At 38.9% G+C, this 16192-nt stretch overlaps 1 protein-coding gene across 2 annotated transcripts in view; it reads left to right on the forward strand.

The window, feature by feature from the left end:
• The first annotated feature begins 8009 nt into the window (after positions 1 to 8009).
• RHPN1 (rhophilin Rho GTPase binding protein 1) overlaps positions 8010 to 16192 on the forward strand; it is a 48688-nt gene continuing 40505 nt past the window's right edge. The window contains exon 1 of one of the 2 annotated variants that reach the window (XM_023496674.2): positions 8010 to 8370. In XM_023496674.2, coding sequence (XP_023352442.2) covers positions 8257 to 8370 — 114 coding nt within the window. In that variant the 5' untranslated portion in view covers positions 8010 to 8256. The remainder of the gene's footprint in view (positions 8371 to 16192) is intronic. The other variant, XM_031947314.1, reaches the window with a different exon arrangement.

Genomic DNA, 16192 nt, shown 5'->3' on the forward strand with positions numbered 1-16192 from the left:
TATCTATAACATATTGGATAACTTGCTATCTAGAGGAGGGGGTGGGGGAAAAGTGGGAAATTGGAAAGGGGGAATTGCACAAAGTTTTGCAAGGATTAATGTTGAAAAATTATTAATGCATATGTTTTGAAAATAAAAAAACTTTAAGAATAAAAAAAATGTTGTTTTAGTTTGGTTGATTTTGTACTCTCCACAGCCAAAATGTTATTCATTCATGAAGGAAAATAAGAATTTTGAAAAATATTGATCAGGTTAGACTGTGAGTCCACAGTCAATAAGCATTTATTAAATGCTTACTGTGTGCTATAGTGTAAAGGAATCAAAAGTCAAAAATAGTCCCCGTCCTCAAAGAACTCACACTAATGGGTGAGATACCATGAGAGGAATTAATTTCTCTAGCACTTGCTGTGTGTCAGGCACATATACAAAGTGTATCCAGGCACTCTGTAGGGGACAGCTTGTGCATCAGGTTGGAAAAAGGCATGTCAAATTTGAGGATAAGCTACAAGTCTAGAGTGAAGCACAGAATTTGAGAGTTGGAATGGGTCTTAGCATCTAATTTATGCTCCCTACGGCATACTGGACAACTCTCCCCTTGAAGACTTAGAAGGTGGGGAAACACTATCTCTGGGAGCAGCCTCTTCTACTTTGGGTTACCTTTAATTTGAGGCTGTGATAGGTGAGTTTTCTCTTTGATTTGTTTGGAGCCAGATCTTCATGGCTGCCTTCTTCATGCTGTCCTCCCATTGGAGTATCAGGAAAACTGTTTTCTGTCTTACATGCCTAATTTGTGTTTCCACTTAGCATGGTGCAGGGCACATAGTAAGAGCTTAATAAAGGGCAGCTAGGTGGTATAGTGGATAGAACACCACATCTGGAGTCAGGAGGACTTATGTTCAAATCTGGCCTTAGAGAGCTGTGTGACCCTGGGCAAATCCCTTAAATTTGTTTAACTCAGTTTCCTCATCTGAAAATTGATCTAGAAAAGGAAATGGCAAAAAAACTCTAGATCTTTGCCAAGAAAAGTCCAAATGGGATTGTGAAGAGTCAGAGTGACTCGGATGACTGAGTAACAATAACGTGCCAAGCACAATGATAAATGTTGAGAATGTGAAGAAAGGCAAAAGATAATCTGCTTTTAAGGATATTACAACCTAATGGATGGGGAAGAAGGGCCAAGGACTGGATATCATGCTATATCTGGATTTGTCTCACAAAAGGACTGGACAAAACTGAAACAACTAAACAAGAAGAGTTTAAGGAATTTTTTAATCTCAATTTATCATCTAGTTACAATCTATCTAGTAACAATCTAATTGTTAGGAACTTTTTCTTTTCTAACATCAAGTATAAATTGGTCTCTTTTTAGTGTTCATCCATTGCCCCTAATTTGATCCGTTGGGGCCAAATAAAACTCTAATCCTTTCTCACATGACAAGCCTTAGAATACTTGAAGAAAGTTATATACTTCTCCAAAAAATAATGTGGCTAGAGAACTGGTCTTAAAAACCTCATCACTAGCATGTAGGTTTTTAGATTTAGAAGTTTCTTAAGATGCAAGTAAATACTTTTTTTTCTCAAACCATTGTTTTTCTTTATTTGAAGATCTTAAAAGTTGTTCAAAATATTCTCATGTTGCATGCTTGGTATTAAGATGTTATTTTAGTTTGGTTGATTTTGTACTCTCCACAGTCAAAATTTCATTACAAATTAAGCAAAGAAATTTTTTGCATACTATCATCATTGTTAGAAGTAAATCCATATTACAAAAATGATTTGACATTTTTTTTTCTTGTCAGTTTAGGTGTACTTGGTAGTGAAAAGTCAGCCACATTATTATCAGCATTTTTACCTCTTCTGTCTAATTTTAGCCATTTATCCATAACTGAAAAAAATTTTATTTTAAAATATAAATATTGCTAATAATTTCTCACACAAGTACTAGCTTTAGTTTATGAAATTACATTTATGCTTAATTAAAAATTGATGTTCACATATAACACATATAGTGGTAATGGTGGAGAAATATTATTAAAAGTCTTTACTTGCTACAATTAAATTTACATTTCTGCAAAAGAAGGAGATAGCAGTTTTTAAAACCAAACATTCTAACACAATACAATCCAAAGATATACTAATTTGAAATTTACATGTTAAAGAATGATAGTAGGAAAATACTTCAAAGTCTTTATTTTCTTTAATTAAACTATTATGTTTCTTAAGAGCAGAAAACTTTGTATGTATAGTAAAAACTGCAATTCATAGCATACAGTAGTCTCTGATCTGAGACAAGGTGTTTCTGGAGGTGTCCATTGGTATTGTGTGACATGATAATATGCATAATGCATAATGTACATGTTGTATGTTCAGAACCACTTCATGAAGTGAAGTGCTCCATGTATGGGGATTAAAATTATCCCACCTACAATAAAAGAGACTTAGGCAGAATTCTGAGCCAAAGGCACTTATTAAAGGGTCCATGGTCATTTCTAATGAAGTGGACCTCAGATCTTCCTCACAATCTGGGATGCCTCCTCCTTCCAGGACCCTATTTTTATAGGACTCTATGTGTCCAGTCATTCTGGAACAGCTCTCTCAAATACAGAATAATGACACTGAATAAGCAAATTAATATGTTGGCTGGGTCACAAATTGAGTGACTTAAGGAATATAAGATGAACAGGCTTCTCCTTAGATTAGGCATCAGGAAATGGTACAAACCATCAGTGACTTAAGTGTTTATAAACTCCTAATGGACAAGTGATTGATCCAAAAGTACAAAAATTTTTTGGGGGGGACTTTCCATGTAATTGTCATTTTTGCCTGGACTTAATCAACAAGGCAAAACAGAGTGGAGGGCCTTTAGTTGACTTCCTATAGCTAAGCAAGTGAATTTATAATCTGCAGCTCACAGTTTTGGAGCCTTATAAATAGAACTTTGATATGATTCTAATAAATTGGTTAAATCTGATTGGAATAGAGTAGGGGTTCAAATGAATTATTTCTCACAAATGCAACAAGGGCAAATACTACCAGAAAAATCTCAGATTCATTATGCATTTGATTTTGAATTAATTTTTGGTCATTGCATGTTCAGAAACCTTTTATTGCTGTCAATTTTTTTAAATTATAGCTTTTTATTTACAAGATATATGCAGAGGTAATTTTTCAGCATTGACAGTTGCAAATCCTTTTGTTCCAACTTTTTCCCTCCTTCCCCCCCACCCTCTCCCCCAGATGGCAGGTAGTCCCATACATGTTAAATATGTTAATGTATAAGTTAAATACAATATATGTATACATGCCCAAAACAGTTATTTTGCTGTACAAAAAGAGTTGGACTTTAAAATAGTGTACAATTAGCCTGACAAAATTAGCAGACAAAAATAGAGGGATTGGAAATTCTATATAGTGGTTCATAGTCATCTCCCAGAGTTCTTTCCCTGGGCATACCTGGTTCAGTTCATTACTGCTCTATTGGAACTGATTTGGTTCATCTCATTGTTAAAGAAGGCCAGGTCCATCAGAAATGAGCATCATATAGTATTGTTGTTGACGTATATAATGATCTCCTGGTCCTGCTCATTTCACTCAGCATCAGTTCATGTAAGTCTTTCCAGGCTTTTCTGAAATCATCCTGGTGATCATTTCTTACAGAACAATAATATTCCATAATATTCATATACCACAATTTATTCAGCCATTCTCCAACTGATAGGTATCCACTCAGTTTCCAGTTTCTGGCCACTGCAAAGAGGGCTGCCATAAACATTCGTGCACATACAGGTCCCTTTCCCTTCTTTAAAATCTCTTTGGGATATAAGCCCAGTAGTAACACTGCTGGGTCAAAGGGAATTATTGCTGTCAAATTTTTCAGGATCCCCACATTCAGTTACCTATTATTACCCACAGTTTTTTTGTAGCTTCTTATTTTATTTTATTAATAATTTATTTATTTATTTGCAAAGCATATGCATGCGTAATTTTTCCAACATTGACATTACCCACAATTTTAAAAAGCTTTGCTCTATAGTACTAAAATCTGTAGCTAAGTTCTCCTAGTAGTTTCTGCAACTCTTTCCCTCTCCAGTAGATGGCAATCATTACCCTCTCCAGAGGACTGGTTCCTTAGTCATCATAAAGCTGTTTCCCAGCAGTCCTTATAAAACAATGACTGAAGATTTGTATTCTTGGTCATATATGTCTATTGCTCAGAACACAATTGTGGATCAGAATTTCCCTATTCTTTTGAAGCTATGGGTCCCATAGTCAACACCTTCCTAATCTAGTTCTCTGAGGGTGCTAGAGGAATGTTCCTTTTTTTTTTTTTTTTTTTTTGCACAGTTCAAACATATTTCTTTTTCCCAACTTCATTTAAACTTAGGTGAATCACCATCCACGCTATCTCCTTCATGACTGACTGCATCAGTACTTTCTGAAGTGTTTTGTTTTTTAAAAAGACTTCTTTCTTCTTAATTGTCTTTTCTTCTTACCTCTTTTACCAAAGTAGCTGGGCCACATTTCAAAATACTTTATGGCAAATTTGAGAAAAATCTTCAAAAGTGGAAAAGTAGAGTCAGCTGCTTCTGGGAGAGAAGATAAGGGGATGGTTTTGTAGTTTCTACTATACAGCCATGGGTGTGTGTGTGTGTGTAGGCATTTATAACATTTACACATATAATTATAATACATAGTAATACTTTATAATGCATTCAACAGACAAAATGCTATGTGAGACAAATGCTCACATGGCACAGTAGCCAATCCCCTGCACAGACTGTGCCATCCTCTTCTGGATATGTTGTAGCTCTATATCTCAATATATCTATGATTTCATCACTCCCTTAAGTGGTGCACATCACAACATATACATACTTTGCATTCCAATACTATTCTCATTTATGTCATTTCTAAAACATATTGCCTCAGTTTTTTCCTCTGTATATGGGTTTAATAGTACCTCCCTTGTATATTTCACAGGGATATTGTAAGACTCAAATGAAACAATGGAGATGAAAGCACTACATATAGTTTTTTATTTAATTTCTTATTGTCAAAGGAATTCTGAATACAACTGAATACAACATTTTAAAAAAAGACATTGGAAACCTGGAAAGCATCCAGACAAGGGCCATACCAGACATATTCCCTTCTAAAATTCAGTACTAAGAACTGAACATAATATTCCATATGGCCTGAGCAGATCACAAGATATGTCATCCATAAGGAAACCTCCACATTGCTTCAAACTTACAAGAGACAGCATTCACGCAGATAGGGATGTAGAAGAGGATTCTTGTTTAGACTGGCCTAGATTGTCTCAGAGTTTCTTTCATGGTCTTACCTTCAAGGAGTTGCAATCTAATGGGAGAGAGAGCAAACTAATATATACAAAGTGAGTTACATACAAAATAAATAGGAAATAATTAAAAGAGATAAGGTACTGAAATTGGGAGAGGTTGAGGTGTGATTCCCTGAAAAAGTGGGATTTTTAGATGGGACTTCAACTAAGGTCTGAGGTTCCATGGTTCTATGAAATTGGAACCATCTCCTTACATAACTCCTTCTAACTTTTATAACTCCTTTCCAGCTCTTAGATTCTATGATTCAGGCAGGATGAGTTTCCATAGTTCCTCTCATAATAGTTCACACTTTTTTTTCTTGGAGATTATAAAGGTCTCTCAATATACTTTAAAATATATTTTATTGATATCATTTGTCTCATGTCACTACTTCCCTTTCCCTTCCTCTCCCTGAGAGACATTTCAAATAAGAAACTTTTTTTTTTTTTTTTTTTGCTGAAGCATTTGGGGTTGTGACTTGCCCAGGGTCACACAGCTAGGAAGTATTAAGTGTCTGAGATCAGATTTGAACACAGGTCCTCCTGACTTCAGGGCTGGTGCTCTATCCACTTCGACATCTAGCTGCCCCTCAACATTTTTAAAGAAAAAAAAATGAAGAGGGAAAAAATTGTCAAAACCAATCAATAAATAGAAAAAGGTTGAAAATATATGCAGTGTTCCGCATCCATGGACCTCCCACTTTTGCAAATGGGCCAATGTCTTCTCACAGCTTGATGATTTTGCTAGTACTAAATTTTGTAATATTCGCTTTTATGGCTTTTCTTTCCATTTACATTGTTGTCATTGTGTATATTCAACTCAAATAAACATTTATTAAGCACCTACTTTGTGACAAGCACTATAATAAGTACTAGGGGTACAAAAAAGAAAAATAACAGTTCCTGCCCTCAAAGAGCTTATAATTTCATGGGGAAGACAACACAAAGAGAATGTTTGAAAGGAAGTAGGCGTGTGTGTGTGTGTGTGTGTGTGTGTGTAGTACGGGAGTGTATGTGCACCACGTGTTGGTTTTTTTTTTTTTTTTTTTGAGGGCAGGAGGCTCTGCTTATTTCACTATGAATCAATTGATACTTTCCATGAATTTTTCTTCATGCTTCATTTTTCATTCATATTGGTAATTTCTTTCAGTTCAATAATATTGTATTACATTCGCATACCACTAATTGCTTAGCCATCCCCAATTGATGGGTATCTACTATATTTCCAATTCTTTGGTTTCATTAAAAAAAATGGTGCTAAAGCTGTGTTGGTGTATATGAAAATTTTTTTCTTATCATTGAGTTCCTTACAGTATATGTATACCAAATAGTTGTATCCCTGGTCAATATCCAGGTTGTATCCCTGAACATTTTATTTGCATCATTCCAAATTGAATAGCTATTTCTATAGCCCTTTAGGATTTAGAAAGCACATTCCACACAAGGAAGGCTATAGAGGCAGGGTTGGGGGTGGTGGTGGTGAAGAAGGAGCAGTATTATTACCTACATTTTTTATTATTTTTAAAAACATTTTAATTATAGCTTTTTATATACAAAACATATGCATGGGTAATTTTTCAATAGTGACCCTTGCAAACACTTGTTTCAACTTTTCCCCTCCTTCTCCCCACCCTCTCTCCTAGATTGCAGGTAGTCCCATACATGTTAAATAGATTAAAGCATATGTTAAATACAATATATGCGTACATATTTATACAGTTACCTTGTTGCACAAGAAAGATCGGATTTAGAAAGAAGATTAAAAATAATCTGCGAAGAAAAAACACAAAGCAAAAAAAAAAAAAAAAACCTGAGGGAAAAAAAACAAGCAAACAATAATAGAAAGAGTGGCAGTGTTATGTTGTGGTCCATACTCATTTCCCAGTGTTCTTTCTCTGATTACTCTCATTTTTTACGTAGAACACCAAAGCTTCTTTAGGGAAAGGATTCACAGACCTTGTAAATGTCAGCGCTCAAACTTGCACATAGGTCTTTATATATCGGGGGAATGGCTTCCGTAAGCTACCCCGCAAAGCGAGGTGATTAGGAAAGGCAAACTACCAAGTGGTGCAAAGAGCATTAATAAGAACTAGATGACCTGAGTTCAAGTCCATTATCTGCCTCTTATTTCCTCCGATGTAAAATCAGAGTGCAGGACTACGGAGATCTCAAGGGTTCCTTTCTCTGCAAAATTCTGTGGTCCCATCATAAGATGATACAAAGTAATTGCAAAGACTGAGGAATTGCATTAGTTACTTTTCTCCCAAAGCGGGGGAGGAGGGGCTCGGGGCAACGCTGGGCCACCCAACTCAGTTGCAGCCCGGCTCTCAGACTTTGTGAAAGGGGCGGTATGGGGGAGAGGAAGGGGGAGGGAGAGCAGAGCGACCTGGGCGGCGCAGGCGCGCATCGCTCTCAGCCCCCAGGAGGCTCCTCCCGGCTCACAGCGTTCTAATTCCCACGGTTGCCAGGGGAGACAGAATTCCCCCGGGACTCTAAGGGGCAGACCTGCAGAGACCGCTCCGCCCCCATGGAAACTGCCTCCTCCCACTCCCATTGGCTCGAGCCACTTCCATCCGAGCCATTGCCGCTGGCGATTGGATGAGGTCGCATTCTGCCCGCCCCCCCAGAGCTCTTTCCAGCGGTCACCTCCGAATCGTGCCCCCCCATACTCCGCCCCAGCTCCCTCTCCGCCTAGAGGGAATCAAGTGGGAGTGGAGGGGCGGGAAGCAGGCGGGAGTCTCTGGAGGGGGAGGGAAGGAGGAGGGACCGCGCCGCCCGCACTGCCCGGCCCTGTGGGCTCCGGAGCTGCCCCCGGACTGTGCACTTGCTTGCACTTGGCCGCGGCTCCTGGAGGGGGGCTGCAGGTTGTGCTCCGCGGACCCAGGCTGCTGGATGTCCGAGCCGCGTGGGCCGAGATGATCCTCGAGGAGAGTCCGGACGGCGAGGGAGGCGGCGATGGTGGCCTCTTGGGGCAGCCGGCCGACAGGGATAGCGTCCGAAAGGTGAGGCGGGCGTCCGGAGCTCCGCAGGTAACCGCTCTGAGGAAGCGAAGTGCAAGTGCAGGATTGCTACGCCTCTCCTCAACCTCGGTGGAGAAGGGAGGGGCGGCCCAGGGAACTGGAAGGGGCCAGGGTCCCCGGCTTTACATCCCCTCCCTCCTCCTGTACACACCCGGGCTGGGACGGAGAGGGGGCACCAGAAGGAAAGGTGTGATCGCCAGTGACAGGCCTGATAGAACCAACACCTGTTGCTTGAGACCTGTTGGCTGGGTGAAGAGATGGAGGAAAAGGAGGTAGAGCTGGGTGTCCTCTAAAGCCTGAGGACAGACCTATTAGGGACGCTTCTTCCAGCCCCTTGTCTCCCCCTCCAGCCCCAAGTCAATTATAAAATGCCTCAGAATTGCAACCCCCACCCAATCTCTCCCACCCACCCAAATGCATCTTTACCCTGTCCTACTTCCAGGATTATTTGAGAATCTCCAGGGGGTGTTGGGACCACCAAGTCCCTAGCCCCAGGTCAAGGCTGTGAGGGTGTTACTGACTAGTTTTCAAAGGAAGCCTCCAAGTGTTTAGGGTTTAGTAGGAGATCAAAGAATCCCTCCAGGGGGAGCTGGTCAGGATCCTAGAATAACCAATCCAGCCAGAAGGTACCTTATAATTTAGAGGGACAGAGCTGGAGATGCTTTAGAACTGGGGAATGTGTTTGGGATGGATGGGAGCCTGGCTGGTTTGGAAACAGCCTTGAAAACCATTTAGCCCATTGCTTAACAGATGAGAAAACTGAGGCTCAAAGAAAAAAGAAAAATTGGATCATGTTCACACACTTCTAAAGCTGACTGGGACTTAGAACTCCTAGTTCCATTAAATTATGAGAGAACTTTTGTGGGAACTTTGGTACTTGTTAATGTGTTAGGACCAGAAATTTCTCTATTGTCTGGCACTGCTACCAAATATATTGCGGCTGGGAAGTATTCTGGGACTGCTCTATCCTGAAGTCATAACTTTTTGACCTTTCCCACAGGATGCTTGGGACATAGTTGTTATGATGATGGTTGTCCTGAATTACTATTTAAAGCTATATTTTTTAACTTTTGAAAAATTTCCTTGTTCTCATCCCTCTCTCTGGCTTCCCATAACCAATCAATTATCTTATCTTGTGGATTCCACTTTCCCTAAATCTCTCACATTTCCCCCACCATTCCTGTTCCCACTCTCTTAGAGGCCTTCATTGCTACCATTGCTTGGACCATCTCTCCCATGTCCTCCTTCCAATGCATCCTGTTCCCACTCTCTTAGAGGCCTTCATTGCTACCATTGCTTAGACCATCTCTCCCATATCCTCCTTCCAATGCATCCTTCATACTGTTGCCACAATACAATTCCTAATTAATCTCACTTCCAGAAGAATGGCATTCAAAGCCCTAGATAATCTGGCAACTCCTTAATTCCTAGCCTTATTTCTGATGAGTCTTGCAAAGGAGGTTGCTCCAGCTGAAACAGACAACTATTTTCCCCTTAAACATGCCAAACTCTCTCTTACTGCCACATCTTTGCTCATAATGGGCTGGTTTTGTTAAATCCTTTCCTTTCTTTTAAAGCTCAGTTCAAAAAGCATTTCCTCCAGGAAGTCTTTTCCTGATTTTCTTTACAGGTGATAATGAACTTTCCCTTCTAACTTCACACATCCCATTGTGTGCTCCTCTTTTATGTATTTATGTACGATATTAGTGTCTTACTAGACTGTGAGCTCCATGAGAACTGGGACCTATTTTATCTAAATTTTCTGACATTTCTATAGCAGTTTAAGATTCACAAAATATTTTCCTGTTCTGAAAAGAAAGTAGTTATGAGTGTTATCTCCATTTTATAGACAAGGAACTTTGTCTATAAAAGTCAAGAAGCATGAAGTGCTTTGCCCAAGTTCATACAGCTCGTCAGTTCATGAGAATTTATTAAGTCCTTACTATGTGAAGTCACTGTGTAAGCATAGGGGATACAAACTCACACTTGAGGAAAGTGATTGTAGAATTTTAAATCTCCAAGCATGAATTCACTGATTGATCATTTATTTAGCAGATATTTGGTCAGTCATTTACTGTGTACAAAGCACTCTGCTAGGCTCTGGAAGAGGTAGTATGACTTAGTAAAAAAATTAGGAATTAGGGCAAAAAGTAGTTTTGAATCTCATCCTAGATATTTGCTATCTGTAGTCTAAGCAAGTTAATTTCTCAGACATTCATAGTTTTCATCAACAGTCTTTTTCCAGTTTGAAGAACAAACAAGAAGTTTCCTCAATGAGGATATATATATATATATATATATAAATATAAATAATATGATATTAAACTCCACAACTATATATATATATATGATATTAAAATCCACAAATATATATAAAACTAAATTCCACAACAACATAGGGAAATTTCAAGTGAGATAACAAAGTGAGTTCCTTCAAGGAACTTATGTGCAGTTCTGTTTGAGGGAAATGGCACATATGTGTCTAGGTGTATAAAATGTATACAAAGGTAATACAGGTATGTGTATGTGTGTGTAATTTTGGAGGGGGGGTTTGGGGAAGGAGTCATTAGTAGTTTGGTGGATCTGGAAGAGGTTGCTGTAGAAGGTGGCATTTGAACTTGAGCTGACATTTGAAGGAGGCTAAGAATTCTAAGAGGCAGAGCTGAGGATCTGGAGCCTACTGGGGATGGAGAGTTTATATGAGGTGTGACCCTAAGAAAGCCTATTCAACTGACTTGTAGAGTGGATGAAGGAGGAGTAATGAGAACACAATGAGACTGGAAAGGTAGACTGGAAACAGATGGGGAATTATAGATTCTTATAATGCTTGCAGTGTGATTAAATAGATGGACAGTAGCTGTTTGTCGATTTGACTTTTAAGTTTTCAGGGGTTGTTTTAAGCCTAAGAGCATAGGAAAAGTTGCAGATAGCTTTTCTGTATTGATGTTTTGGGTTGGTCCCAGCCTTTGATTTATTGGAATAAGAAAGATTTAGCCCTAGTATCAGGGGAATGAGTTCTAGTCCTAACTCTACCATTAATTTGCCACATTAATGATCTTGATTTTCTCTTTTTTTTCCCAGGATCTTTATTTTCAGCTAGCAAAAATACTTTTCATTACCACCCTATGATATAAATAAAGCATATATTTGTGTTGTGCTTTTTACAGACAAGGAAGCTGAGGTTCAGAGAGGAGAAGGGCCATTCCTAGAGCATTCTAAGTCCAGATCACCCTTTTGGCACTGTTCCTTTTAAAATGGCTTTAAAGAGAAGAGCAAGCAGCTGAGAGCTCTGAGTGTTCCCAGGAGCTCAGTAGAGCCATCTCCAGTTTCTACTCCCAGACTGGCTGGGGGCCCTGGGTATTGTTTGAATCAGGGGCTGCTAACTTGGATGGGCCACCTGCAGCACTGTTCTGAGGGGATCTTGTAACACAGGGAAGCTATTTTCCCCATCTCTAGTGACAGGGCATAAATTCTCTTCCCAGATGCCATACTTTGTTAATCTTCTCAAGATTCATTGAGTCAGAGAATGTTGGCACAGGAAAGCCTTTGGAGACAGAAAAGCATTTGACCAGTACTTGGCCAAAGGGTAATGGGGAATAATAACCATAATATTACCTCCAAATTCTATAGTATTTCATAGTTGACACTAATTACCTTTTAGCAATCTAGTGAGAGATAGGTGGGACAAATAGTGTTTCTGAGAAGGCATTGACATGCTTCTGATCACCCAGCTAATAAATGCTGGATAAATCTAGGACGAGTATCCTGCTTCTCAATGAGAAGGTACTAGATTGCATATGGATTAAAAAGTGCTTGATTTGATGTCAGAGGCCCTATATTCAAATCCTTTGCCTCTAACACTAACTACATAGTCAGGAAGTCTCTTAAGCTCTCTGGGAGGTTCCTTATCTGCATTGGATGAGATGGCCATTGATACTCTTTGTAGTTACAAATCTATGATCCCATGGCATAAGGCTGAGGGCTGGGTGCTTTGGGCCAAATGAGCAATATAGACAATTGAGTGTTGAAAAAAAATTCAAAGGAAACAGGTGATTGAAGACTTCCTTGGAAAGGAAAGATGTTAGCTCGGTATAGAATTTATTTTGTAGGCACTGAGGAGCCATAGGAAGCTTATAAGCTGGGAGGGGTACTGACAATCTGGTATTTCATGAGTATTGCTTGTATAGAGCACTGGAGTGAATAAATATGAATGAGGCATTTATTTAGTGCTTACTGTATATGAGGCACTGTGTAATCTTTGCTCTCAGGGGGCTCAGTCTAATAGGGAAGACAAGAGTGAGAAGATTTAAACTACAGATCAAATGGAAAAGTTAGAGTGTAGGGGGAAAGCAGATATTTAGGCCTCTTCTTTAATTGTCATTTCCACTGAGAAAATATCAGTTTCTGAACCATTTGACAGCACCAGGAACTTGGGTGACAAGAACTTTCTTTTGGGGATCTTTAGTAGCTGTGACTGTAGCATCCACAGGAGCAGTTGCTAGGCTATTGGCAGCATCTCCCAGTTGCTTTTCAGGGCATTGGGTAGGCAGGCTTTTGGGTTCAGGGTCTTGGACTGCCTCCATCAGGATCTCCATGGTGGTCACAGTGGCTGCCCATGCTCCCTCCTGTCTCCCTCTGGCTGCCTTTTAGCTTCAGCTGGGTCCATGCTGATGCCATCTCAACACAGGAGTTGCTTTGGATGATGGCAGTGGAGCTGGTGGTCCTGAATGACTTCTAGGGTTTTTAACAAATGTCTCTTCTCAGATCCTCAGTTTCCTTATCTGTAAAAAAAGAGGGAATGGGCTCCTCTAGCTCTGTGCTTCTGTGATCCTGTGATCTAGTGACTTTGGAGCCAACCAGCTTCCCCTTGAACCCAAATTCCTTGCTTTCTGGCCCGGGGACCTGTTTCTTCTGCCACATCCCAATCTTTAGTGTTCTGAGGATGGAACTAAATTGAACTCCTATGATTTTTAATGAGAATAATAATAGCTTTCATTCTAGTATATTTTAAGTCTTTTAAGATGTATTACCCACAGCAATCCAGTAAAGTAGGTGGTACTGGTATTACCTCCATTAGAAAGATAGACTCCAGATTCCTGGATTGGAGAACTGATTCTGACCATTTACTACTGGACCTCTGTTACTGTTTCTGAGAAATGGAGATAAGGATATTTGCATGAATTTTTACTCTCTGGGATAGTTATGAAGAAAGTGCTTTAAAGCCTTCAAGGGCTAATAAATTTTATCTCCCTCCTAAGATGGCTGGAGATTTTCCTGGGGCAGGGCCCTGCCTTTTTTCCCTTTCCTCTAAAGTTCCCAGTACTGAAGAACCTAGGATAGGGTTGGAGTTGGGGGCTAAGATGGAGAGATCAATTTAAAAAAAAAAAAGACTTTGCTGGATTGAACTACCCAGCAAATGTCACTAAGAATTAATAGCTTGACTAAGTAAGAAGTGACCCACAGAATGCTTACCTCAGAGCAACATTTTTTTTTATCACAGGAAAATTAGAATTCCCCTCTCCTCCCCCCCTAACACATAACTGATATAAAATGGAAATAAATGCATGAACTGGGGTGGGGAGAGCAGGATTGGTATGAGGTAGAAAAAGAGGGTAGAGACAAAGCATTTCCATACCAAAGTTTCCACAGCTGTCAAATGATGACATTAGGTTAGGCTAAGTATTTTGTCCTTTAAAAAACAAAAACAAAACAGTTTTATTTTCAGCTACAGATTCTCTCCCTCCTACTTCTTTCTCCTCATTAAGAAAGTAGGAAAAACAAAATCTGTTAACAAATACGAATAGTCAAGCAAAATAAATTTCCACATTATTACTCATGTTCAAAAAATGTGCCTTAATCTGCACTTCTTCATCTGGCCAGATGGGTGGAATTGTGTGGTTGGTCATTGTGTTGATTAGAGTTCCTAAGTCTTTCCAAGTTGTTTGTCTAGCATAATTATTATTTTAGAAATTGTTCTTTGGGTTCTGCACACTTCTTTTTGAATTTGTTCTTATAAGTTTTTCTAGATTTCTCTGAAACCACCCTCTTCTTCATTTCTTTTTTTTTTTTTTTAATTTTTTTATTTAATAGCTTTTTATTTACAGGATATATACATGGGTAACTTTACAGGATTAACAATTGCCAAACCTCTTGTTCCAATTTTTCACCTCTTACCCCCCCCCTCCCCTAGATGGCAGGATGACCAGTAGATGTTAAATATATTAAAATATAACTTAGATACACAATAAGTATACATGACCAAAACATTATTTTGCTGTACAAAAAGAATCAGACTCTGAATTATTGTACAATTAGCTTGTGAAGGAAATAAAAAATGTATGTGTGCATAAATATAGGGATTGGGAATTCAATGTAATGGTTTTTAGTCATCTCCCAGAGTTCTTTTTCTGGGCATAGCTAGTTCAGTTCATTACTGCTCCATTAGAAATGATTTGGTTGATCTCGTTGCTGAGGATGGCCTGATCCATCAGAACTGGTCATCATCTAGTATTGTTGTTGAAGTATATAATGATCTCCTGGTCCTTCTCATTTCACTCAGCATCAGTTCGTGTAAGTCTCTCCAGGCCTTTCTGAAATCATCCTGTTGGTCATTTCTTACAGAACAGTAATATTCCATAATTTTCATATACCACAATTTATTCAGCCATTCTCCAACTGATGGACATCCATTCAGTTTCCAGTTTCTAGCCACTACAAAAAGGGCTGCCACAAACATTCGTGCACATACAGGTCCCTTTCCCTTCTTTATAATCTCTTTGGGATATAAGCCCAGTAGTAACACTGCTGGATCAAAGGGTATGCACAGTTTGATAACTTTTTGAGCATAGTTCCAAACTACTCTCCAAAATGGTTGGATTCGTTCACAACTCCACCAACAATGCATCAATGTCCCAGTTTTCCCGCATCCCCTCCAACAATCATCATTATTTTTTCCTGTCATCTTAGCCAATCTGACAGGTGTGTAGTGGTATCTTAGAGTTGTGTTAATTTGCATTTCTCTGATTAATAATGACTTGGAGCATCTTTTTCATATGACTAGAAACAGTTTCAATTTCTTCATCTGAGAATTGTCTGTTCATATCCTTTGACCATTTTTCAATTGGAGAATGGCTTGATTTTTTATAAATTAGAGTTAATTCTCTATATATTTTGAAATGAGGCCTTTATCAGAACCTTTGACTGTAAAAATATTTTCCCAGTTTATTGCTTCCTTCTAATCTTGTCTGCATTAGTTTTGTTTGTGCAAAAACTTTTCAGTTTGGTATAATCGAAATTTTCTATTTTGTGATCAGTAATGATCTCTAGTTCTGCTTTTGGTCATAAAGACCTTCCCTTCCACAGGTCTGAGAGGTAAACTATCCTATGTTCCTCTAATTTATTAATAATTTCATTCTTTATGCCTAGGTCATGAATCCATTTTGACCTTATCTTGGTGTACGGCGTTAGTATGGATCAATGCCTAGTTTCTGCCATATTAGTTTCCAATTTTCCCAGCAATTTTTATCAAACAGTAAGTTCTTATCCCAAAAGCTGGGATCTTTGGGTTTGTCAAAGACTAGGTTGCTATATTTGTTGACTGTTTTATCCCTTGAAGCTAATCTATTCCACTGATCAACTAATCTATTCCTTAGCCAATACCAAATAGTTTTGGTAACTGCTGCTCTATAATATAATTTTAGATCTGGTACAGCTAAGCCACCATCATTTGATTTTTTTTCATTAATTCCCTTGAAATTCTTGACCTTTTGTTTTTCCATATGAACTTTGTTGTTATTTTTCTAGGTCATTAAAATAGTTTTTGGGGAGTCTG

Source organism: Sarcophilus harrisii, chromosome 1, assembly GCF_902635505.1.
Source record: "Sarcophilus harrisii chromosome 1, mSarHar1.11, whole genome shotgun sequence".
NCBI classification, from domain to species: Eukaryota; Metazoa; Chordata; class Mammalia; order Dasyuromorphia; family Dasyuridae; genus Sarcophilus; species Sarcophilus harrisii.